Source organism: Somniosus microcephalus, chromosome 2, assembly GCF_052327205.1.
Source record: "Somniosus microcephalus isolate GS21.2 chromosome 2, FLI_Smic_1.0, whole genome shotgun sequence".
Taxonomy (NCBI): domain Eukaryota; kingdom Metazoa; phylum Chordata; class Chondrichthyes; order Squaliformes; family Somniosidae; genus Somniosus; species Somniosus microcephalus.
The window spans coordinates 278124184-278149701 of NC_140988.1; the positions used below are offsets into that span (position 1 = coordinate 278124184).

The window sequence follows — 25518 nt, forward strand, 5'->3', positions numbered from 1 at the left end:
GTATCCTTGTTGTAGGCAATGGACAAACCACATTTATTTTACAACAACTTACGTTTATAGAGCACATTTAACATACCAAAACATCCCAAGGCACTTAACAAGAGCAAGATCAATAAAAACATTTTTGACACTGAGCCATAGAAGAAGATATCAAGACAGATGACCAAAAGCTTGGCCAAAGAGGTAAGTTTTAAGGAGCATCTTAAAGGAAGAGTGAGAGGTAGAGAAGCAGAGAGGTTTAGGGAAGGAATTCCAGAACATAAGAAATAGGAGCAGGAATAGGCCATTCGGCCCTTCGAGCCTGCTCCGCCATTCAATAAGATTATGGCTGATCTTCTACCTCAACTCCATCTTCCTGCACTATCCCCATATCCCTTGGTTCCCTTAATATCCAAAAATCTATCAATCTCTGTCTTGAATATTCCACAGCTCTCTGGGTAGAGAATTCCAAAGATTCACAACCCCTTGAGTCCTCATCTCAGTCCTAAATGGCTGACCCCTTAGCCTGAGACTGTGACCCCTTGTTCTAGACTCCCCAACTAGGGGAAACATCCTCCCTGCATCTACTCTATCAAGCCTTTTAAGAATTTTATATGTTTCAATGAGATCACCTCTCATTCTTCTAAATTCTAGGGAATATAGGCCTAGTCTACTCAATCTCTCCTCATAGGACAATCCCCCCATCCCAGGAATCCCAGTCTAATGAACCTTCGTCTCATTCCCTCCAAGGCAAGTACATCCTTCCTTAGGTAAGGAGACCAAAACTCTGCACAGTACTCCAGGTGTGGTCTCATCAAGGCCCTATATAATTGTAGTAAGGCTTCTTTACTTTTATATTCCAATCCCTTTGTAATAAAGGCCAACATACCATTTGCTTTCCTAATTGCTTGCTGTACCTGCATGTTAACTTTCTGTGATTTGTGTACAAGGACACCCAGGTCCCTCTGAATAGCAACATTTCCCAGTCTCTCACCATTTAGAAAATACTCTGCTTTTCTATTTTTCCTACCAAAGTGGATAACTTCATACGCTTCACATTATATTCCATCTGCCATGTTCTTGCCCATTCACTTAACCTATCTACATCCCTTTCCAGCCTCTTTGAATCCTCCTCACAGCTTACTTTCTCACCTAGCTTTGTATCATCAGTAAACTTGGATACATTACACTTGGTCGCCTTATCCAAGTCATAGACTCAGAACTTAGGGCAAAGGCTGAAAGCATGGCTACCAATGGTGGAGTGATTAAAATCGGGATGCATTACATGGTTGCCTCTGACGACAAGAGTGACAGTAACGTAAATGGCCCATCAATAATGCCATGAGAGGCACTGATATTCTTCGTGAGAGGAGGTATTTTGAGGTGCATTCAAAAGCTGGGTGCTGGAACTTGCATTGGGCTTGGATGTGGGTGAGCAGAGCTCTCAGACTAGCAATGTGGTTTTGAAATCTTCCCCCAACACCAGGAAATATTCCAGTTAGAATGAGGGTCAAGACTTCTGAACAACTGCATATTCAATTTGTGCTGGTGATTTTAATGATAAAACCACTAAATTAACAGGTTATTAGAGGTATTAGGGACCGGCAATACTATAATGGATAGCAGAAGATTATGGGGTGAATAAACAGCACAGAGCTTGTTGAACAGAACTGAAAGTTATAGGCCTTGGGTTATGATCTGGCAGTGCCCTCCAACACTGACCCTGTCAGAATTGATGGGATTAGTGGGAGTGCACCTCATTAACACGGGACAGACGAGTGCAAATGACTCAACATCTGTGGAATTTCAGCCCCATAATATTTAGACTTGTAAATGTTGGGCATTTTTACAATTTTGTACTCCCAATGTGGAGTTTCATCTGTCAAGAGATACTGGGACTGCATCCGCTGGAGCAGGGAAGATGAAGGGGAGATTTAATAGAGATTTTTTAAGTTACGAGGATTTTGATAGCATGAATAGGAATAGACTATTTCCTCTGGTTGGAGAGTCAGTGACAAATGGTCATCAATTTAAAATTGTCACAGAGTGAAAAGAGGGTAGGGGATATTTCTCTATGTAGAGGGTTGTTGGAGAATGGATGCTTTTCCACAGGAAGTGGTTGAGGCAGAGATCATTGTCTCTTTAATGGAAAACAGATATTTGAAGATATTTGAAGCAGGACTATGTGGGTAGGGGGGTTGGGGGGGGGGGAAAAGAGAGCAGGGCAGCAAGATTAGTTTTGGATCACTCTAGTAAAGAACCGGCACAGACAAAATGGGCTGAATGGCCTCTTTCTATGCGGTTTAGATCCTCTCATTGCTATCGGGTACATTTTTTTTATTGGAGAAGAGTTAGATTCAACTGAATGATTATCAAGAACTTCAAAGTATTTTCAAAAGAAGTTAGAAAAAATCCCTTTTTAACTCCCTGGTAGACCCATCGTTTCAGCCTGTTCTTGCCCCACAGAACCTCTCTAGATCTTTTCATTGCAAACTGCCGGCGTGACATCGGTTGTCTCAATTTCTCTGCACCCCTCACTCCCTCTGAACTTTCAGCACTCCATTCTTTCAGATCCAACCCTAACATTGTCATTAAACCTGCTGACAAGGGTGGTGCTGTTGTTGTTTGGCAAACCGACCTCTACCTAGCGGAGGCTGAACGCCAACTCTCCGACACCTCCTCCTATCTCCGCCTGGACCATGACCCTACTACCGAACATCAAGCCACCGTTTCTGTTGTGTCTGTGTGTTGATAGAGACACCGAAGACAGGAGTTGGTTTGATAGGTGTTTACTAAACAAAGTCTGGAGGGGAACTAACGGATACAACACAATATACAGACTTATATAGCCCGAGTGGCCATTACCGGCATTACAGTACACATGGGGCTCTTAAAGGCACATACACTACAATTCCTCCCCTTTTAGCTAACCAGTACATAATATTTTAAGTAATTATTAATTACATGTTATAAGAAAAATAATATACACATTGCTGCAGTTAATTAATTATAAGTCAGTCTCTCTGGAGGCTTCCTGACTCGGTCCGGATAACGCCTCGGTGGTGTAGTAGTTTCTGGTGGTGTAGTAGGTTCTTTTGGCAAGGCTGATTCGGCTTGAATGCCAGTGTCGGGTTCATCGGGTTCCAGTATCACCAGATCGGAGGTAGATATGGGTATCTCTACTTCATCGTTAGGCGTATAGAGTTGTGGTGTAGGTTGTCCCTTTTCGGATGACCCTTTGATTTGGTCAGCATGGCGCCTTATTATGCTTTCTCCGATGTCCACGGTATACATCAGCAGTCCTAGTCGTGTGCAGATAGTTCCAGGCTGCCATTTCTCGGTACGGTAGTCCCGGGCCAAAACTTGTTGACCTATCTGGAAGGTTCTAGTTGGCCTTTCATTCATGCCTTGAAATTGCCGGTTCTCCACGTCCCTTCTGATGTTGGGCTTGATCAAATCCAGCCAGCATCTTAGGCTTCTATTGAAGAACATCATGGCGGGAGTTTGGTTTGTAACCATATGTGTTGCATTCCTGTGTGCGAACAAGAAGTTATCCACCTTGTGCTGAAGATTTATGTCTTCATTACCCATGGCCTTTATGGCCTTCTTGAAGGTCTGGACAAACCTTTCAGCCAATCCATTGGTGGCGGGATGGTATGGGGCGGACGTGTAGTGCTTAACCCCATTGTTTTTTGAGAACTTCCTGAATTCTTCGGACACAAATTGCAGTCCATTATCAGAACAGATCTGTTCCGGCAGCCCATTCCTGGCAAATATGGTCCTTAATACTGTGATGGTTTTTTCCGTGGTGGTGGAGGACATCTTTATTACCTCCGGCCACTTGGAGTGTGCATCAACCGCGATTAAGAACATTGAGTCCATAAATGGACCAGCAAAGTCGATGTGTACCCTTTGCCAGGGAGATGAGGGCCACTCCCATGGATGTAGAGGGGCTTGGGGTGGAGCGTTTTGGACCTTCTGGCATCCTAGGCAGCTCTTGGTCATTTCTTCTATGTCTCCATCGATACCTGGCCACCATACAAACGCTCTGGCTAGGTTCTTCATTTTCACTCTACCCAGATGCCCCTCGTGAAGCTCCTTTAGCAGTTTATCCTGGAGTTTGGGTGGAATCACCACTCTGGATCCACACATCAAGGATCCTCGGCATACTGACAGCTGTTCTCTTCTTTGTGAGAATGCTGGCAACAGTGGTTCGGCATGTGCTGGCCATCCCTTCACCGTTAAGTCATAGACTCGAGAGAGAATCGGGTCATTTCTCGTTTCCTTTTCAATGGCAGAATTTGTTACTGGTAGACATTCCACTATGGTTGAGTGGAACATCTCCACTGGGTCTACTGTAGTTGCCTCTTCTACCGTTGGCAACGGTAGGCGCGATAAACCGTCAGCATTCCCATGCTGCTTTGATCCTTTGTATTCTATGTTGTATTGGTGTGCCCCTAGAAAAAGGGACCACCTCTGTAGCCTTTGCGCTGTCATAATGGGAACACCCTTTTTAGGGTTGAATATGGAGATGAGGGGTTGATGGTCAGTCAACAAGGTAAATTTTTGTCCGTGTAGGTAATGGTTGAATTTCTTCACTCCACATACCAGGCTGAGTGCTTCCCTGTCGATTTGGGCATAGTCACGCTCAACTGAGTTGAATGAGCGTGACGCAAAAGCTATCGGCCGTTCCAAGCCATCAGGGAATTTATGCGATAATACTGCTCCTATGCCGTAAGGGGATGCATCGCACGCTAGTCTGATTGGCAGTGATGGGTTGTAATGAGCCAAAACTTCTTTGGACGTGATTAAGTTTTTGCATTTATGGAAGGCACGTTTACAGTCTTCGCTCCATTTCCAAATTACTCCTGTTTGTAGCAGTTCATTAAGAGGGTGTAGAAGAGTTGATAAGTTTGGTAAAAATTTATGATAGTAATTTATTAATCCCAGGAACGACCTTAATTGTGAAACATTTTCAGGTGCTGGGGCTTTTATGACCGCTTCAATTTTTTCAGGTGACTTATGCAACCCTTCCTTATTAATTATGTGGCCACAATATGATATTTGATTTTGGAAAAATTCGCATTTGGGGCGATTTGCTCGTAGGCCCCGTTCTCTCAGCCTAGTGAGCACCTGCTCCAAATTGGCAAGGTGCTCGTTGTCGTTTTCTCCTGTTACAAGGATGTCATCTAGGTAGCATTGAGTCCCCGGAATCCCTTGGAGGACTTGTTCCATAGCTCTTTGCCAGATAGCTGGAGCGGATGCTACTCCGAAAACCAGTCGATTGTACTGGTACAGACCTTTGTATTTATTGTGAGATTTTTTTTTTAGAGGCCTCTTCAACCTCCATCTGTAGATATGCCTGTGCCAAGTCAATTTTGGTGAAACATTTCCCTCCGGATAGTGAGGCGAAAATATCTTCTATCCTCGGAAGAGGATACTGTACCGTGTGAAGGACCGGGTTTACCGTCACCTTGAAGTCTCCACAGATGCGAATTTTTCTCTGTTCTTCAGATTTATCATTATTCAATGCTTTCTTCATGACTGGAACGATGGGTGTTGCCCACTCGCTCCAATCTATTTTGGATAATACGCCTGCATTTTCCAAATTCTCCAGCTCTGCCTCGACTGCTGGACGAATTGCGTATGGCACCGGTCTTGCTTTAAAAAACTTGGGAATTGCTGCATCTTCCACTTTTATTGAGGCGGTGATGCCTTTCAAGGTTCCTAGTTCTCTTGAAACACTTCTTTGGCGTTGGCCAAGATGACTTTTAATCGTTCAGGTATGACGTCATCATCGTTTTTTTTCTTACTGGTCACCGTCAGTGCCTGAATGGAGTGCCAGTCTAAACGTATTTTCCTGATCCATTCACGTCCCAACAGCGGTGGGCCACCATCTTGTAGAATGTATAAATACAACTTTTGTATTTCCTTGCCGTTGTATACAACAGGCACCCTTACTTTTCCTTTGGGGTATACTTTCTGCCCCGTATATGTTTTCAAGATAATGGATGTGTCTTTTAAAGGTATATGCGGAAATAGCCGCTCGTAATCCCATCGATTTATGACGGTCAGAGCTGATCCTGTATCTAGCTCCAATTTAACTGGGGACCCTGCTATCGTGAGGGTAACCCAAATGGTCTGGTAATCATCTTTGGCAAGTACATTATGTAATTTGAGACAGCTTAGTCTCTTGTTTTCGGAGTCGCTATCGCTCTTCTGGTCTTCGGAGCTACTGTCCGTCATCATTTGTACCTTTCTGTACTTTTCTTTATTGATTTTTTTTTTCCTGTCTGTGGATTTATTTTGTCCAGATCGGCATACCCGTGCAATGTGTCCAATCTTTCCGCATTGCCTGCATGCTTTGTCCTTGAACCAGCAGTCCCTCTGGTCATGGGTGGATCTGCCGCAGCGATAACATCTCTCGAAACCCTGTGTCATTTCATGGGTGCCGAAGTCCTGTGTCTTTTGTTGTATCTCTGCAGCTCCTCTTGCGGCTGCTTCGTATGATACAGCCATACTGAAAGCCTTGTCCAGTGTTAAATCCTTTTCAGAAAGCAGCCTTTTCTATGTTCCTTCACTTAAGAGACCGCAGATGAATTTGTCTCGAAGATAATCTGCTAGTCCTGCCCCGAATTGGCAGTGTTTTGATAGCTTCCTTAATTCGGTGAGGTAATCAGCGTTACTTTCATTCTTGTGTTGATTTCTCTTGAAGAATTTGAATCGGTCCGCTATCAGCAGTGGTGTTGGGTTTAAGTGCTCCTGTAGGGTATCAACAATTTCTTTGAAATTCTTGTCCTTTGGTTTGGCTGGAGTGATTAAATTTTGTAACAGCCCGTATGTCTTTGCGCCCATTAGATTTAGCAGTACTGAAGCTTTTTTTTCACCTTCTATTCCATTTGCAGTGCAATATACCTCCACTCTTTCCACATATGTGGTCCAATCCTCTATCTCGTTATCAAAAGAATGAATATTGCCAGACTTAGGCATCTTAGAAAAGATATGGCGCTTCCCGCGCTTTTCTTTCTTTTCTGCAGAAAAGATATGGCACTTCCCGCGCTTTCCTGCCACTGCTGCCGATGACAACGCTGTTTCCCGCAGTTTCCGTTTAAAAAAAAAAAATGTATTTACAGTTGGAGACTCGTTCCCGCCGGACTTTTTCTCTCTCGGTCTGAACGCCGACCTGCTTGCAGCGCCGGCCGTCTCCCGAGTGCTCCCTCCCCGTCTGTTACTGCTTGCCTCCGCTTTCGCTGCTTGGCCCAGCTGTAGAGCCAGCCGCCGGAGCCCCAGCCTGACACCCAGGAAGGATTAGCGCAGTACCTGCCACCAGCTTGGCCAGCTGGTGAAACCACAGCTTCTTTCACTTTCTTGATTCTTCTGGACGCCAGAGGAATCGATGTCCTTGAGGTGCTGCCAAATTGCAGGTAAGTCCGTTTCCACTTCGTCGCCACTGTTGTGTCTGTGTGTTGATAGAGACACTGAAGACAGGAGTTGGTTTGATAGGTGTTTACTAAACAAAGTCTGGAGGGGAACTAACGGATACAACACAATATACAGGCTTATATAGCCCGAGTGGCCATTACCGGCATTACAGTACACATGGGGCTCTTAAAGGCACATACACTACAGTTTCCAAGACCGTCTCTAACCTCATCGCCTCTGGAGATCTTCCTTCCACGGCTGCCAACCTCATAGTTCCCCAACCCCACACAGCCCGCTTCTACCTCCTTCCCAAGATCCACAAACAGGACTGCCCTGGTAGACCCATCGTTTCAGCCTGTTCTTGCCCCATGGAACTTATCTCTTCCTATCTCAACCTTATTTTTTCTCCCCTTGTCCAGTCTCTTCCCACTTACATCCGCAACTCTTCCGTTCAGTCCATAAGGGTGACCCCGAGCTTCCGGTCGCCTGTCACTTTAATTCCCCGCTCCACTCCCACTCAGACCTCGCCGTCCTCGGCCACTTACACTGTTCCAATGAAGCTCAACGTAAGCTCGAGGAACAGCACCTCATCTTTCGATTAGGCACTTTACAGCCTTCTGGACTCAACATCGAGTTCAACAATTTCAGACCATAAGCTCTGCCCCTATCTTTTTTTCCCATTTTTTTTTCTCTCTCTCACATGGCAGCTGTCTTCCATTCTGCCATCGCCATTTACACTTCATCTAGAGCCATCTTTTGTTTCTTAACTTGTCCCATTACCATCTCCTTTTGCCTTGCACCATCATCCCTTTTGTCTCTTAATCTCTCCTGCCTTCCGTCCTATCACAGACCTTCCCTTTTGTAATTTCCTCCCCTCCCCCCTTTCCCTGCCCCTACACTTGCTTAAAAACCTGTTCCATCTCCAGCTTTTTCCAGTTCTGACAAAGGGTCATCAACCTGAAACGTTAACTCTATTTCTCTCTCCACAGAAGCTGCCTGACCTGCTGAGTATTTCCAGCAATTTCTGTTTTTATTTCAGATTTCCAGCATCAGCAGTATTTTGCTTTTGCCTTTTTAACTCCTATTTGTTATTTGTGTCATTAGGAGTGAACATTTTTAGCGTACAAAATCCACTCTTTTTTGGGGCATAAATCTGGTGGACTGAGAGTGAAGGAGCAGGGAATTGGGGTGTAACTGCTTCTTCCGCTCACTCCCCCTCCATCCCGACATCACTCTGGTGAGCATGCCTCGTGGGATCCTGGAATCCCCGGGAAATTTCCACCAATTACGCCTTTGTATGGCGAGCTGTAGGTATGTCTGCACAAAGCAACCTTATTTGCAGTGCAAGGCCATATATGGGCCCTTAAATGCTATATTCAAACAGTAATCAATCCCAGAGTGACTCATTGTGGTTTAAATATGGAGCCTACCAGCAAGGGAGTAGCAGCAAAAAAGATTAGAGCCAGTAAAATCTACAGCCAGACCGGCCCATTCGCACCAATCAGTGGATTGGCAAGTCGTTGCTCTGAAATCCCACCTGGTCCGTGGGCTGGGCGACCCAGTAGTGCCAATACTGGCACAGGTGCCTGCCCCATGCATTTTAATGACCCCCCCATCCCTGAGTTTTGGGTGGGGACACAGTGCGGCCAGATGCGCAGATGGAAATTTGGCTCTGCCACACTTTCTGTGGCACAATGGTACCATCAAAATTTCTACCATTTTGTCTGCAATATTTGGTTTAATAAGAAACCACATTTTAGAAGAATTTACCTTTATGTTACCTGTGTGACTGAGGGGGTAATTTTAACCCAAAACACAGGTGGGTTTGGGTTGGGTGGGATGTTAAAATTCTGAAAATCTCAAACCCAAACCCAACCCGCCCACTTCAGGTTTTAATGGAGGCGGGGCAGGGGGCAGGCAACCAACCCGTTCTGAGGAGGCTTATTGGCCATTTAATTATTATATTGAGGCTGCGTGCCTCAGATTTAACCTATCTTCCAGGTTTAACCCTGGCCAGTAGGGTTTCCTGGGCCTCGGGAAACCCAGCAGCTAAAGCGAGGGGAGGACTGCTTCATGGAAAAGGTCAATGCCTTTTAGCACAGCTTGTGGGCCAAGGGGAGCATGACACCTTCCTGCTGGCTCACCAACCTAACCTTCTTCACTGCCTGCCATCAGACCCTGCCCTCGATCCAAAGAACACCCCCACCCCGGGATTGGGGATCAGATCCCCCCCTCCCCCGGGGATCAGACCACCCGCGCCCCCCCCCACCCCCCCACGGCCCGCATGATCCGGATCTACACTCCCACTAACCATCTGCAGGCTCCCTACCTGCTCCTGGCCTGCGGCCTTCTCTGGAGCGTTCCCTGCCTGACAGGGAACCAAGCTTGTCAAATAGGCCGGCTTCCGGGTGGGGAACCTGCTTGAAAAAAATGATGTACGCTGTGGATTTAAAACTCCATAGCATGCAGGGCCCGGCCAACCCTCCCCCCCACCGCACCCCCCACCCCGCTCACAAGATCCACCCCGCTCACAAGATCCACCCCAGTAAATATCGGGGCCTGAGACTTTAATCTCTCGTTTAGGATGATTCTTTCCTGCTTTTCCCACAGTTCAAACATATCCTGTTGGAGGCTTAGAGCGTTGAATTACGAGGAGAAGTTGCATAAACTTGGGATGTATTCCCTTCAGTATAGAAGACTGAGGGATGATCTGATCGAGTTGCTTAAAAGGATTTGATAGGGTATATACAGACAAAACATTTTTCTCTGATGGGGAAATCAAGAACAAGGGGACGTACTCTTAAAATCAGAGCTAGGCCATTTAGGAGTGAAATCAGAAAGCACTTTTTCCACACAAAGGGTAGTAGAAATTTGGAACTCTCCTCAAAAGGCAGTGGATGTTGGGACAACTGAAGCTTTCAAGACTGAGATCGATTGTCTTTAATAACAACAGAAAATGCTGGAAAAACTCAGCAGGTCAGGCAACATCCGTGGAGAGAAATTTGAGTTGACGTTTCGGGTCGAACCCCTTCTTCAAAACTGGAAAGAAAAGAAAATAGATCGAAGGCAGGGCTGCGATCGGACAAAAGAAGTGAAAGAGACAAAAGAAGTAGAAGAGACAATAAAAGGTATTCAAAGCCAGACGAGATGGTAATAGGCTGAGATTAGGTGTGAAGTGTACTGGCAGGGCAAGAGATAGCTGCCAGGTGGGAGAGTGAAACAAAAGGAAAGGGGGGCTGGGGGGCGGGTGGAAAGGATTGTTCCACAAAAGCTCAATGTAAACTCGAGGAACAGCACCTCATCTTCCGATTAGGCACTTTGCAGCCTTCCAGACTCAATATCGAGTTCAACAATTTCAGATCATAACCTCGGCCCCTGTTACTTTTTTACTTGTAATTTTTCCACTCCTTTCCCCTCCCCCCTTTCCTTTTGTTTCACTCTCCCACCTGGCAGCTATCTCTTGCCCTGCCAGTACACTTCACACCTAATCTCAGCCTATTACCATCTCGTCTGGCTTCGAATACCTTTTATTGTCTCTTTCACTTCTTTTGTCCGATCGCAGCCCTGCCTTCGATCTATTTTCTTTTCTTTCCAGTTTTGAAGAAGGGTTCAACCCGAAACGTCAACTCAAATTTCTCTCCACGGATGTTGCCTAACCTGCTGAGTTTTTCCAGCATTTTCTGTTGTTATTTCGGATTTCCAACATCTGCAGTATTTTGCTATCAATCGATTGTCTTTGTTCGGTGAGTGTATCAAGGGATACAGAGCTAAGGCAGGTAAATGGGGCTGAGGTGCAGATCAGCCGTGATCGAATTGAGTGGCGGAACAGGCTGGAGGAGCTGAATGGCCTACTACTGTTCCAATATTCCTCAAATTCCCCAATACTGAAATGTTACTGAAAGCTCAAAAAAAACTAAAGCAAAAGCCGACACAAGACCCATTTTTTACCACAAGCTGCATCACTTTAAGCACAAAAACCTGATCTACAAATACTTCGATATTTTGGTTCTCTGTGTGAGCAGACGCCCAGGAACAAGTGCACTGGGAGGAAGTGGTGGGGGGTGGGGGTGGTTATAGAAGTGTGGTGCCTGTAGTCAGGTGAGCATTTATATCAATCCTCTGGTTTTGGCAAGATCCCCTCCTCCAATTGTGCATTGAATGAGTTCTGATTCTGTCTTTAACCAAGAGTTGCTTGAAACTGTGTTGAAACTTTAAGGGGCTCAGCTTGGAAGAAAAAAAAGCAAGGGGACAGAAGCCCAATTATTAACCCATATGATTTAAAAGTACATTTGAAAAATGGTGAAAAAAACACTGACATTTAAGTGTGCTTTGTGAGGCCAGTACTCCGACATGCTGACAGAATGGTCATTAAGTTGAGTTTGTGGTCACAAAATGTTAAATCAATGTCCACTTTCGAGTAGAACTAATGCCAGTGGAGATAGCCTATCCTGAAGCTCGCCACATTACCTGCGCAACGATGAAAAAATGTGCAGAGGGGATTTCACCTTCTTCTCACTAATCTTTTTGCCATGGGGACAGTTGAGCTTCTCCTTGCTGTTCTGCTTCCACTGGTGTGTAACAAATGTCTGCATAATTCTGCCAGAGTAATAAAATAGAAATGTCAAATCTGCTGAACGAATGAAGTATGAGTTAGTCCCTATAGTTCCAGAATGACAATTCAGTTCCAGCTCATTAAGGCATTATTCAAGCTTCAAGCCTGGCAATTTATTTGTGTGGCCCAGACAGACTCACTCCAGCTGAAACATCCGGCGTCCATTCATTCACTATGAGTAATTGTATCAGTAAATCGGACTTCATTTTATGCAAGTTTCCTTGAGCTGACTCACTCCTACTGTGTGAGCAGCTCATTGGGACTTGTCATCTGCTCCACTAGAAATCTGGAGACATCCTTCAAATTCCTGTTCTACAGACTCTCATCTCAGCTAAAAAAAAAACCTGAATAGCTGCTTTTACTTCTGTTGTATAATAATCAAAGTTAAAATATTGCCTTGCTTGACAAACAAATTGTGCTGCAGGCCACTCCAGTGAATGAGCATTCTGTTACTAGAGATCTCACTTGCAGCTCTGCAATACGTAAAGGCGCTGGCACTCTGGGATCCACCACACACATTGTAGGGTAGGTTTCGGAGTGCCAGTGGTGACACTGGTGCAACTGCAACTCATACTCTGAACTGCAGACCTTCTCCAATGGCTTCTGTAAAGGTTGGCAATGTGAAAATGGGTAGATTTAGAGAGCACCACCTACTTATAGCCGGAACAAAATGGGCGCATGTGGCATTCAGTGCTGCCAGTGGGACCTGTTAATATTTTCTATTTTATTTCTAATGCAGCAAAAAAAACTTGCATTTTTATAGCACCTTTCATGGCCTTAATGTCCCAAAGCACTTTACAGCCAATGATGCACTTTTTGACATGTAAACACTGTTGTAATGTAGGGAATGTGGCAGCCAAATTGCACATAGCATGTTTCCACAAACAGCAATGTGATAATGACCAGATAATCTGTTTTAGTGGTGTTGGTTGAGGGATAAATATTGACTAGGTCACTGGGGAGAACTCCTCTGCTCTTCTTCACAATAGTGCCATAGGACTTTTACATCTACCTGAGAGGGCAGACGGGACCTCTGTTTAACAATTCATCTGCAAGACAGCACCTTTGACAGTGCAAGGCGCTATGGAAATGCAGACTGTTGTTGTTCTTTAAATATCTTATAATTTTTCTGAAAGACTTACTTTTTCAATTGATGTCCCAGTCCAAATCGATCCTTTGTTGATGTCTGGAAAACATCAACTGTTGGAACTGTAAAATTATAGGAGAGAGATAAAGGATATTATTAGGAAAACATGAATAAAAGCATAATATTCTTTAATGTGTTAGAAATAAAGAGTTCTTAAAGGCTTTGGATGCCTTGTCTTTCTGTAAATTATTTATATATACACTGACTGGTTTAATTGCCCACTAACTGGGAATGAATGATCACTGTGTCACAGCTCCAATTACAGTAAATTAGGACCTGTGGGAATGAATTTGTTAAATACAGTACTTTAAATGGAAATGGTCCTGGATAAAGAGCAGTGGGACATTGGGTTTGCCACACAAGAGAATAAAGCTATGCTCATTCATTCAGAGCTTATAGGTCAGCAAAGCCTTATGGACACTACTTTTTTCTTGTATTTAACACATCTATAAATGGGACAAAGCGTGGCAAAATCTAATGTATTTATCATGTGCATACCTGTAAATGGAACATTCTATTCGCTCCTTCCCCTCTCGTAAAAGCCCATGCTGCCCCTTTGTTTCTAATGAAACATACTATTACATGCACAGCCGTGAGAGTCACGGGGCCATACTTTCCTGTTTGTTAATTTTAATGAAATAGCATAAGTGCTTACAATATTGATCGAAAACACAAATGGACTATTTGTCCATGTTTAGCTATATCTACCCTTCCAGATCTAGATTTACAAACATTAGTGAAAAGCTAGTAATAAAATAAATATTTGTGTTTGTGAAGGCCTTGTTAAAGTTATTAATGGTGGAGAAGATGCTTGGGGATACAGGTTCTGTAGCTGCAGAGTCAAATTTAAAATGTCAAGCTCGATACCATCCAGGATGGTTGGCACCCCATCCACCACCTTAAACATTCACTCCCTCCACCACTGGCACACCGTGGTTGCAGTGTGTACCATCTACAGGATGTACTGCAGCAGCTTGCCAAGGCTTCTTTGGCAACACTTCCCAAACCTGTGGCCTCTTCACCTAGAAGGATAAGAGCAGTAGGTGCATGGGAAACACCATCACCTCCAACTTCTCCTCCATGTCACACACAAGCCCAACTTGGACATATATCGCCATTCCCTCATCGTTGCTGGGTCAAAATCCTAGAACTCCCCACCTAACAGCACTGTGGGAGCACCTTCACACAGACTGCAGAGGTTCACCACCACCTTCTCAAAGACAACGAGGGACAGCTATATCTCAAAAATGAATAAATAAAAAGTAATACTAGAATTTCATGAGCATAATGACGGGAAGATTTTGAAGTATCAGCACAGTACTGATAGAAGTGAATAGTACACATTTGTACGGTGGAAGACTTTGGGTGACAAATTCTTTCAAATTAAATGTGGCTCTTGTGGGATGTGAAAGGAGCGAACACCTGGAGCATGGGAAGGAAATTAGGCCTTTTCTCTTTTAATTCGTTTTTATATTCAATGCAAACAGTTCTAAAATGTGGACCATGGTTTTTGTGCATGTACACAGATCCCAATAGTGAAGATCGTGCATGTGCGGGGAAATACCTTGCAAGGTAGGTGAGTATTTACAGTAGATATTGTTCAAAGGGAGGAGGAAGGTAAAAGTGAATGCTTAAAAGATAGGATGGAAGACAAGGAAATGTGAATCTTTCTGGCTTCATAAATGAGCAATAAGCAAAAAAAGAAATGATTCAGCACAGACATGTTATTATATGACAGTGAGGTAAAAACACCCTTAACTATGTTAATTGGTATCTTTGGTGTTTTTATTAATGTTTGTCAGATGTTTTCTTTGGCGGCTTTCCCATGTGGTTCAACTGTACAACAAAATGACCACACGGTATGACCACCAGCCAGTTTCACTCAGGTTCCAGGCCACTCCCAGCATCTCACCCCTACTGTGGCAGCTGAGTGGAGTACAAACAACATTTTGGCACAAGGCGATGTTACACATGTGTGGTTGACTTATGACTAAAAAATTCACACCTCAAATGTTCCCAGTGTTACTGGCTCTGTCCTTCTGACAGAAATTGATATGTGCCTGCGTGTGGGGCTCGGGCACGTGGGACGGGGAGGAATTATATGACAGGAAGAGGTATTGAAAGATATAGGTGAAGTGACAAGGTCCATAATGCAGAACAGGACGAAGGTTGAAAGAACGGCAGAGCAGATGTTGGGTTTTAAAATTCAGTGGGTTGTAGCTGTTAAAATCTACACACTTCCTAGGGTTATAGGATGATAACAACCCTTGATTCACAGTATAGCTACAGGAAGCAAAGCAAGAACTGAACTTCCCTCCCCACTGTAAAGTTTCACAGCACTGATATGCAGTAAGTGCTTATTATTTGAGGCCAATTAATAAAAAAGAGATATAAACAGACAAGGAGAAAATATGAAGAAAAATTTAAATGCAGGAAAGCAAATGGAAGGAAGAAAATGGAAAAGAGAAACAGTTTAGGCTGATTTTTCACATTTTAGGAGCAGTAATTGTCATATTGTTTAAAACATCTGCATTCCTTCTGCTCCAGTGATGTAGGTGGTTAGTGGAATTCCCACATCATTTCCAAAGCCAGAGAAGCATTTCTAATTCTAACAAGTACATCATTTTGATAGGATATATAGGTATGGCGCTAGAATGTTTCACTAATATGGCATTTCATGTTAACATTTAACAAATTATAGATCAACTGGATCTAATGGAATTCAAAATATTTCATGTGCTCAGAATAGACAATGTTAGCTGAATGCCATCCTATTGAAATCATGTTCAATAAAGGTTTAATGACATAGGAAAACCTTTGCACAGGTCTTTAAAAACTGTGGGGGAGAAATTCGGTATAGCCCCGTTTGGGGCGCTAGAATTGGCGCTGCGCAAATTTTATCGCCAGGCGCAACTTATCGCCACCTCGAGCGATAGTGGGTTGCTGTGCCCTTCAAGGTGATTGCGGCGTAAAATCAGGCGCTGCACGGGACTCTTAAGGCGCTAACCCGGCGGCGCTACTCAATTTCTCGGCGGCCGGGCGCAGCGCAGGTGCTGTCAACAATCGATTACCCCGAGACATGCTGGCGCCGGCCAGCTCTTAAAGGGGCGGGTCAATTAGGATCAGCTGCCACACTCTGCGCCTTGTAGGCCTCAAAAATCGGCGCTGTGCATTCTGTGGCGTTCCAAACTTTCAACAGATGGAGAGGGTGAGGCAGAGAGCGGAGCGCTTTACCGATGGGGCATTGGATGCTTTGATTGGTGCAGTGGCGCGCCGGCGAGCTGTGCTGTACCCCGACAATGGCAGGAGGCCTCATCAGAGCGAGTACCGCAGAGCTTAGAGGGAAGTTTGTCAAAGAGTCACCTCCAGCAGCATCGTGCCCAGGACTCCTGTGCAATGCAGGAAGAAGTTCAACGACCTCACTCGGGTCGTTAGGGTGAGTGCCTTTTTCCCAATCATCTTCATCCCTCCATCTGCACCTGACTTTATGGCCAGAGGGTGCGCGAAGCCCCAATGGCCATCTGTCAGCCAGCACCCATGGCCCTTTCTGGAAACACACACGCACATTCAGCTCAGGGCATAATGTAAGGGCTATTCTACCATGGGGGGCATGTAATGTCAGCTCAGGGCATAATGTAAGGGCCATTCTACCATGGGGGGCATGTGATGTCAGCCCAGGGCATAATGTAAGGGCTATTCTACCATGGGGGCATGTGATGTCAGCTCAGGGCAGAATGTAAGGGCTATTCTACCATGGGGGGCATGTGATGTCAGCTCAGGGCATAATGTATCATCACTTCCCATCCTTTCTCCTGCAGGCCAAGCTGGCCAGGAACCGGAGGGAGCAGCTTCGTACCGGAGGAGGTCGGCCTCACCTGCAGACACTCACGGACCTGGAGGAACGAGTCCACCAGATTGTTGGAAGCCGGATGACTGGTCCTGTCACCACTGGAGCTGCCGACCCCATTGTGCACAGTGATGGTAAGGTCATCACCTTTTTGAACTCTCTCCTTCCACTTGTTCCCCCCACCAGCATGCTTTTTCACTCTGGACCCAAGTCAGAGCATTGCAGCACTCATGCATCCCTTGCTGCCACCCTGTCCTTTTGCTAAAGCCACTCTTGAACCTCCCTGCTTTCAGATGCTGCATCACCAGCTCGGGAGCCGGGCCCTTAAGCTGCCACTGCCACTGACTCCGGAGGTGACGAGCAGGAGGAAGCCGGACCATCCGTACCACCCTCAGGCGAGCCAGCCCATCTGCAGACTGGGGAGACTACTTCCCTGGAGGGGAGCAGGGGGGGAAGGCTCTGAGGAGGAACCAGCTTCAGGACCCAGTGGGCTGCAGCAATGCAAGGGGGGTAGGGAAGCTCGGGGGGCGAGTCAGGCCGCGAGTGCTGCTGCACAGAGCGCAGAAGAGGTGCGTGCCCTCGCAGAAATGAGCGCCCAGGCTCGGCTCAGGCACACTGAGCTCATGGCTGCAGTGGCAAGGATGCCTGAATCCATCGAGACACTGGCAAGGAGTGTTCAAGAATTCGGCGCAGCACAGGCAAGGAGTGCGCAGGACTTCGGGGCAGCACTGGAAAGGACTGTCCAGGACTTCGGGGCAGCACTGGAAAGGACTGTCCAGGGCATCGGGACATCACTGGAAAGGACTGTCCAGGGCTGCGGGGCAGCCCTGGAAAGGACTGTCCCGGGCTTCACCGAAGCACTGGAAAGGACTGTCCCGGCCTTCACCGAAGCACTGGAAAGGACGCAAGTGCTGAGTGCTGCCACGCAGTCACTCATTGGTCTCATGCAGACGCAGATTGAGGCCACGCGACCACTGACTGCTGCCACCCTCGCTGGATCAGGCAGGATTACCCGGGGCCCTTGCAGCACCACAGCAGGCCAGCAATCTGTGGACCAGCCGATTGGTGCGCATGCTGCGGTGCTACACCGTCAGAGTGCCAGTGTGTCGGCCGACCACAGAGCAGGTGTCCGCTCTCAGGATGACAGCATTCCTCATGCCACCACTGGCACGTCTCCACTGCAGCTGCCACCACCTGCAGGACAGACTGCTTCCACCCATGCACAGTTGGAGCAGTCAGCATCCGGGCCCTCCAAGCCCAGAGGTCATCCAGGCCGTCACTCAGGGGCATCTGCGCTTTTGGACAGTCAGCAGGCCTCTCCCAGCCTTGATGCAGCCACTGGGGTCCCATTACGGAGGAGTTGCAGGGAGGGAAGGGGCCGATCTCGCAAGAGAAGTAGATCACCATCAAGGGAGAATGAGCAGAAGGTGACGTCTTAATTGTAGAAATCAAGGCCGTGGATGCTGGTCTGAATGTTAGTAATGTTTTGGATAGTCTCCCGGGTGTGCGAGTCACCTGTGTGTTAGAGTGTTAGTTTTGCTTTCTGTTGCCATTGATTTGTCATGTTGGAAGGAAGCACATTTTGCAAAATAAACAAATGTTTTTATTTACATTGGCCATGTCTGCTATTTACATTCATATTGCCCTTCATAGGCTTTGGGTTATCAGAACGGTTCCATTCCTGCTCTTCGAATAGCACCAAGCATTCCGTGAGAGGGGCCTAGAAGCGACTTCTGATCAGCCTCTGACGGACGGCCCTTCCAGTTTGTGCCTCCCTCCCGTCTTGGTCCTCCTCCTCCTCCTCCTCCTCTGCTGGTGCTTCAATGTCTGGTGGCATTGGCTGGGTGCATAGGATAGCGAGGTTATGCAGCATGCAACATACAACCACGAAGTGGGAGACTCGCTCAGGTGAGTACTGCAGGGCACCTCCGGAATGGTCCAGACAGCGGAACCGCTGCTTCAGCACGCCGATTGTGTGCTCCACAATGTTCCTCGTCGCCTGATGGCTCACATTGTAGCGCTCTTCAGCAGGGGTGCTGGGCGAACGGAGCGGGGTCATCAGCCATGGGCACAGAGGATAGCCCTTGTCACCGAGAAGCCAGCCTCCTGGGTGAGCCGGGGCCTCGAAAAGGTCTGCAACTGAAGTCTGGCGCAGGATGAAGGCGTCGTGGCTGCTGCCTGGGAACTGCGCATTGACTGCGAGGATCAGCTGTCGGTGGTCACAGACCAGCTGCACATTCAAGGAATGGAACCCCTTGCAGTTGCGGAACTCCTCCGGATTCAATACAGGCGCCCGCAAAGCCACGTGCGTGCAGTCAATGGCGCCCTGCACCATGGGGAAGTCCGCTATTGCTGCGAAGCCTTCTGCGCGCTCCCGCTGCTTGGCCAGTGTCATAGGGAAGATGTACTGCCGCCTCCTTTTAAACAGGGCATCAGTTACTTGACGGATGCAGCAATGCACCGCAAACTGCGATATGTTGGCTATGTTCCCAGTTGCGGCCTGAAAGGAGCCGCTCGCGTAGAAGTTTAGGGCAACAGTCATCTTGACAGCCACCGACAGAGAGGTCCTGCACCTTATCTGAGGCTGCAGATCTGGCTGAAGCAGGTGGCACAGCTCAGTCACCACCTCCTTTCTGAAGCGCAGCCTTCTGAGACACTGCTCCTCTAACATGTTCAAGTAAGAGAACTGCTGTCGGAAAACCCTGGCAGCGTAAGGTCTGATGTGGCGACGTCTGTTGGCCCTCCTCCATCTGGCCATGCCTGCCCCTCTCTCCCTGCATCTCTGTGCCCTTTCCGGATGGTTCAGCAGCAGGACGTTCCCCTCCAATGCAGCCCCCATAATAATAGCGCACAAGAACGTTTTCCCGTTGTAAATGCTCACCAGCAGCAAGGTGATGGTCAGAAGGCTGAAGTTCCTCTGCCAGCGCTGGCTCACTGGTGAAATGGCTCTCAGAGTGCAGCTCAGCAACTCTGTGAAACTCTCTAAGAAGTTGTGCTCCCAAAATGGCTGCCGCTTTTATACCAGTGCAGTCCCCTTTAAAGAACGCCCCCCCAGTCCGAGAGCGACTGGGGAACATTCCAGGTAAGCTGTCCTTATTAGCGCCAGGCGGAATGGAGGGGGGGGGCGCCACTGAATTTCTGGTCCAGGGCGCCAAAAAGGTGTTGCACACTGAAATTACGTCATGATCTGCCTGCGTCCGTGAGCGGGCACCAAGATTTAGCGCCGGCGCCAAAAGTCCACTCAATATGGGAAGAGGCGCAGGGTTCGCTGCGCCTGGGCGCTAGTTGGTTAGCGCCCCACTTCTCGGCCTCTTTAGGCGCTAATCGCTGGCGCTACCAACCGAATTTCTCCCCCTGTATGTATAATGTCTAGCAAAAGTAAGATTGGGACTCCATATGAAAGATTAATAGTGGGAGCACTATAAGAGTAGTTTTCCAACCATTACTGGCTTTAATGGATGAATATCGCATGAAAGGCACACCTGAACTCCCAATATGTGCTCCTGGCAAGTGAGACTCCACTCTGGGAACATAAACATAGAAACATAGAAGATAGGAGCAGGCGTAGGCCATTCGGCCCCTCGAGCCTGTTCTGCCATTTAATGAGATCATGGCTGATCGTCCAAATTCAGTACCCTGTCCCTGCTTTATCCCCATATCCCTTGAACGCTTTAGCCTTAAGAAATATATCTAACTCCTTCTTGAATATATTTAATAAGTTGGCTTCAACTGCCTTCTGTGGTAGAGAATTCCACAGGTTCACCACTCTCTGGGTGAAGAGATTCTTCCTCATCTCAGTCCTAAATGGCTTACCCCTTTAGACTGTGACACCTGGTTCTGGACTCCCCCGCCATCAGGAACATCCTTCCTGCAGCTAGTCTGTCTAGTCCTGTTAGAATTTTATGGCGTCGATTTTCCTGGAGCCGTCAGGCGGGGTTTCAGGCGTATTGGGGGGGGGGGGGGGGGGGGGGAAATCCCAAATTCGGGGGTCCCGACACCATCCCGCCCAAAACCCCGTTCCACACAAGTTTCAGAGGCGGCGGGTACCCGCCCCGCACTGGGACCCGCCGACCCCAGGCGGGAAGGGATTAGTGCCAATTAACTACCTGTTAACAGGTACTTAACAGGCAGTTTTTAGCCTAATCCCTATTTTGAGGGGTGTCGTGTGGGATTCCTGACGGCTCCAAACCACGCCAGATTAGAGCAGGCGGGCCGTCGGGTTGAAGGCGCTGGAGGGGTCGCGATGTCGGTGTTCAGGTGAGTGATGGGTGCATGAGTGCAAAGGTAAGTGTGTTTGGTGTGTCTAAAGAAGTTTAAATTACCTGTACTTACCTTAACAGCCTTTCTTCCTGTAGGCGTTGGGAGCGCATCACTCAGCCGGCACTTAAAGCTGAATGGCTGTGAAAAGTGACAGCCTTCAGCGCCGGTGACAGTTCTAACTGAGTCTGTGCAGAAGGACTCATGTTAGAACTCAGACTGTCAGTGTTTGGCAGCTTCAAACAGCTGTTAAACACTGATATTTCATTTGTCAAGAACTCTTAACAATGTCAATCAAGGGAAAATCGCGCGGATTGGCCGGAAGTCGATGTAGGCGGGTCTAAAACCCGAAAGTTGTAGTCCCGCCTTCTTCCCGACTGCTTCGGGAAAAATCGACCCCTATAAGTTTCAATGAGATCCCCTCTCATTCTTCTAAACACTGGCGAATATAAGCCTAATCGACCCAATCTCTCTTCATACGTCATTCCTGCCATCCCAGGTATCAGTCTGGTGAATCTTTGCTGCACTCCCTCCATGGCAAGAACATCCTTCCTCAGATAAGGCGACCAAAACTGCACACAATACTCAAGGTGTCGTCTAACCAAGGCCCTGTACAACTGCAGCAAGACATCCATGCTCTTGTACTCGAATTCTCTTGCTATGAAGGCCAACATACCATTTGCCTTCTTAACCGCCTGCTGCACCTGCATGATTACCTTCAGCGACTGGTGCACAAGGACACCCAGGTCTCGTTGCACTTCCCCTTTTCCCAATCTATTGCCATTCAGATAATAATCTGTCTTCCTGTTTTTGCCACCAAAGCGGATAACCTCGCATTTATCCACATTATAATGCATCTGCCATGCATCTGCCCAATCACCCAACCTGTCCAAAACATACTGGTGTTTCTCTGCATCCTCCTCACAGCACACATGCCCACCCAGCTTTGTGTCGTCTGCAAACTTTACATCTAGTTCCCTTGTCTAGATCATTAATATATATTGTGAATAGCTGGGGTCCTAGCACCGATCCCTGCGGTACCCCACTAGTCACTGCCTGCCACTCGGAAAAAGACCCGTTTATTCCAACTCTTTGCTTCCTGTCTGCCAACCAGTTCTCTATCCAAGTCAGTATCTTACCCCCAATCCCATGTGCTTTAACTTTGCACGCCAATCTCTTATGCGGGACCACATCGAAAGCCTTCTTAAAGTCCAAAGACACCACATCCACTGGTTCTCCCTTATCTATTCTACCAGTTACATCCTGAAAAAATTCCAGTAGATTAGTCAAGCATGTTTTGTAAATCCATGTTGACTTTGTCCGATCCTGTCACTGTTTTCCAAGTGCTCTGCTATTACATCTTTTATAATGGACTCTAGCATTTTCCCCACTACCGATGTCAGGCTTACCGGTCTATAATTCCCCGTTTTCACTCTACCAACTTTTTTAAATAGTGGGGTTATATTAGCTACACTCCAATCCATGGGAACTGTTCCAGAGTCTATCAAAATTTGGAAGATGACCAGCAATGCATCTACTATTTCTAGGGCCACTTCCTTAAGTACCCTAGGATGTAGATTATCAGGCCCTGGGGATTTATCGGCCTTCAATGCCACCAATTTCCCTAACACCATTTCCCTACAAATACTGATTTTATTCAATTCCTCCCTCTCATTAGACCCTATGTTCCCCGACATCTCTGAAAGGTTATTTGTGTCCTCCTTTGTGAAGACAGAACAAAGTATGTATTTAATTGGTCAGCCATTTCTTTGTTCCCCATTATAAATTCCCCTGATTCTGACTGCAAGGGACCTATGCTTGACTTCACCAATCTTTTTCTCTTCACATATCTATAGAAGCTTTTACAGTCAGTTTTTATGTTCCCTGCAAGCTTACTCTCATATTCTATTTTCCCCCTCTTTATTAATCACTTTGTCCTCCTTTGCTGAATCCTAAACTGCTCCCAATCCTCAGGTTTGCTGCTTTTTCTGGCCAATTTATATGTCCTCTCCTTGGATCTTATGCTATCCCTAATTTCCCTTGTTAGCCAATGTTAAGGCACCTTTTTTGTTTTATTTTTATGCCAAACAGGGATGAACAAATTCTGTAGTTCATCCATATGATCTTTAAATGTTTGCCATTGCCTATCCACCGTCAACCCTTTAAGTAACGATCCCCATTCCATCCTAGCCAACTTGCACCTCATACCATCGTAGTTTCCTTTATTTATATTCAGGACCCGAGTATCTGAGTCAACTACTCCACTCTCCATCTTAATGAAGAATTCTATCATTTTATGATCGCTCCGACCCAAGGGGCCTCACACAACAACATTGCTAATTAATCCTTTCTCATTACATAATACCCAATCTAAGATGGCCTGATCTCTAGTTGGTTCCTCGACATATTGGTCCAGGAAACCATCCCGTATACACTCTAGGAATTCCTCCTCCACAGTATTGTTATGAATTTGATTAGCCCAATCTATGTGTAGATTAAAGTCACCCATGATAACTGTTGTGCCCTTATTGCACGTGTCTCTAATTTCCTGTTTAATGCCATCCCCAACCTCAGCATTACTGTTTGGGGGTCTGTACGTTTTCTGCCCCTTGGTATTTCTCAGCTCTACCCATACAGATTCCACATCATCAGAGCTAATATCCTTCCTTACTATTGTGTTAATTTCCTCTTTAACCAGCAATGCTACCCCACCTCCTTTTCCTTTTAGCCTGTCCTTCCTGAATATTGAATACCCCTGGATGTTGAATTCCCAGCCTTGGTCACCCTGGAGCCATGTCTCCGTAATTCCAGTTACATCTTATCCGTTTACATCTATTTGCGCAGCTAATTCATCCACCTTATTATGAATGCTCCTCGCATTAAGACACAGAGCCTTCAGGCTTGTTTTTTTTTTTAACAATCTTATTCCTTTTAGAATTATTATTTACTGTAGCCCTGTTTGATTTACACCCTTGATTTCTCTGCCTTCCACTTTTGTTTTTCTCCTTCCTGTTTCTAGCCTTGCATCCCTTTCCTCTGTCTCCCTGCACAGGTTCCCAACCCCCTGCCATTTTAGTTTAAACCCTCCCCAACAGCACTAGCAAACACTCCCCCTAGGACATCGGTCTCGGTCCCGCCCAGGTGCAAACCGTCCAGTTTGTACTTGTCCCACCTCCCCCAGTATCGGTTCCAATGTCCCAGGAATTTGAATCCCTCCCCCTTGCACCATTCCTCTAGCCACATATTCATCTGAAATATCCTTCTATTTCTACTCTGACTAGCACGTGGCACTGGTAGCAATCCTGAGATTACTACCTTTGAGGTCCTACTTTTAAATTTGCCCCCTATATTCAGCTTTTAAGACCTCATCCCGTTTTTTACCTATATCGTGGATACCTATATGCACCACGACAAATGGTTGTTCACCCTCCCCCTCCAGAATGCCCTGCAGCCGCCCCGAGACACCCTTGACCCTTGCACCAGGGAGGCAACATACCATCCTGGAGTCTCGTTTGCGGCCGCAGGAACACCTATCTATTCCCCTTACAATAGAATCCCCTATCACTATAGCTCTCCCACTCTTTTTCCTCCTGTCCTGTGCAGAACCACCCATGGTGCCAGGAAGTTGGCTGCTGATGCTTTCCCCTGATAAGCCATCTCCCTCAACAATATCCAAAGTGGTATATCTGTTTGAAAGGGGGATGGCCATAGGGGACCCCTGCACTACCTGCATGTGCCTACTACTCTGCCTGGTGGTCACCCATTCCCTTCCTACCTGTGCAGCCTTTACCAACTCCCTAAATGTGCTATCCACGATGTCCTCAGCATCGCGAATGCTCCAGTGTGTATCCATGCGCAGCTCCAGTGCCGCAATGCAGTCTGTCAGTAGCTGCAGCTGGATACATTTCCTGTACACATGGTCGTCAGGGCACAGGAAGTGTCCCTGATTTCCCACATAGCGCAGGAGGAGCATGCCACAGGGCCGAGCTGTCCTGCCATGTCTTACCCTTTAATTAATTTAAATTAAATTAATCAAATCAATAGCACTAATTACACTACAATTAAATGATATACTGATAAACTTGCAAATTTACCCTTATATTTCAAAATACAAACTTATAAATCTATCCTTATATACAATAATACATTTTGAGTCAGCTAATTTCCAGTCATGGTAATAATTGTAGTTTTAAAACTTTATTTTCTTTGGATGTTAAATACTTAGATATGCTATTTGCGTTCATGTTCTACATT

The 25518-nt window shown here is 46.5% G+C and overlaps 1 protein-coding gene across 2 annotated transcripts in view; it reads right to left on the reverse strand.

The window, feature by feature from the left end:
- Window positions 1-25518, reverse strand: part of parp8 (poly (ADP-ribose) polymerase family, member 8) — a 627363-nt gene that overhangs the window by 180542 nt on the left and 421303 nt on the right. For both annotated transcript variants that reach the window (XM_085972589.1, XM_085972580.1), the window contains 2 exons: window positions 13156-13222; window positions 11869-11997 (listed from right to left, as the gene is read on the reverse strand). In XM_085972589.1, coding sequence (XP_085828715.1) covers window positions 11869-11997; window positions 13156-13222 — 196 coding nt within the window. The remainder of the gene's footprint in view (window positions 1-11868; window positions 11998-13155; window positions 13223-25518) is intronic.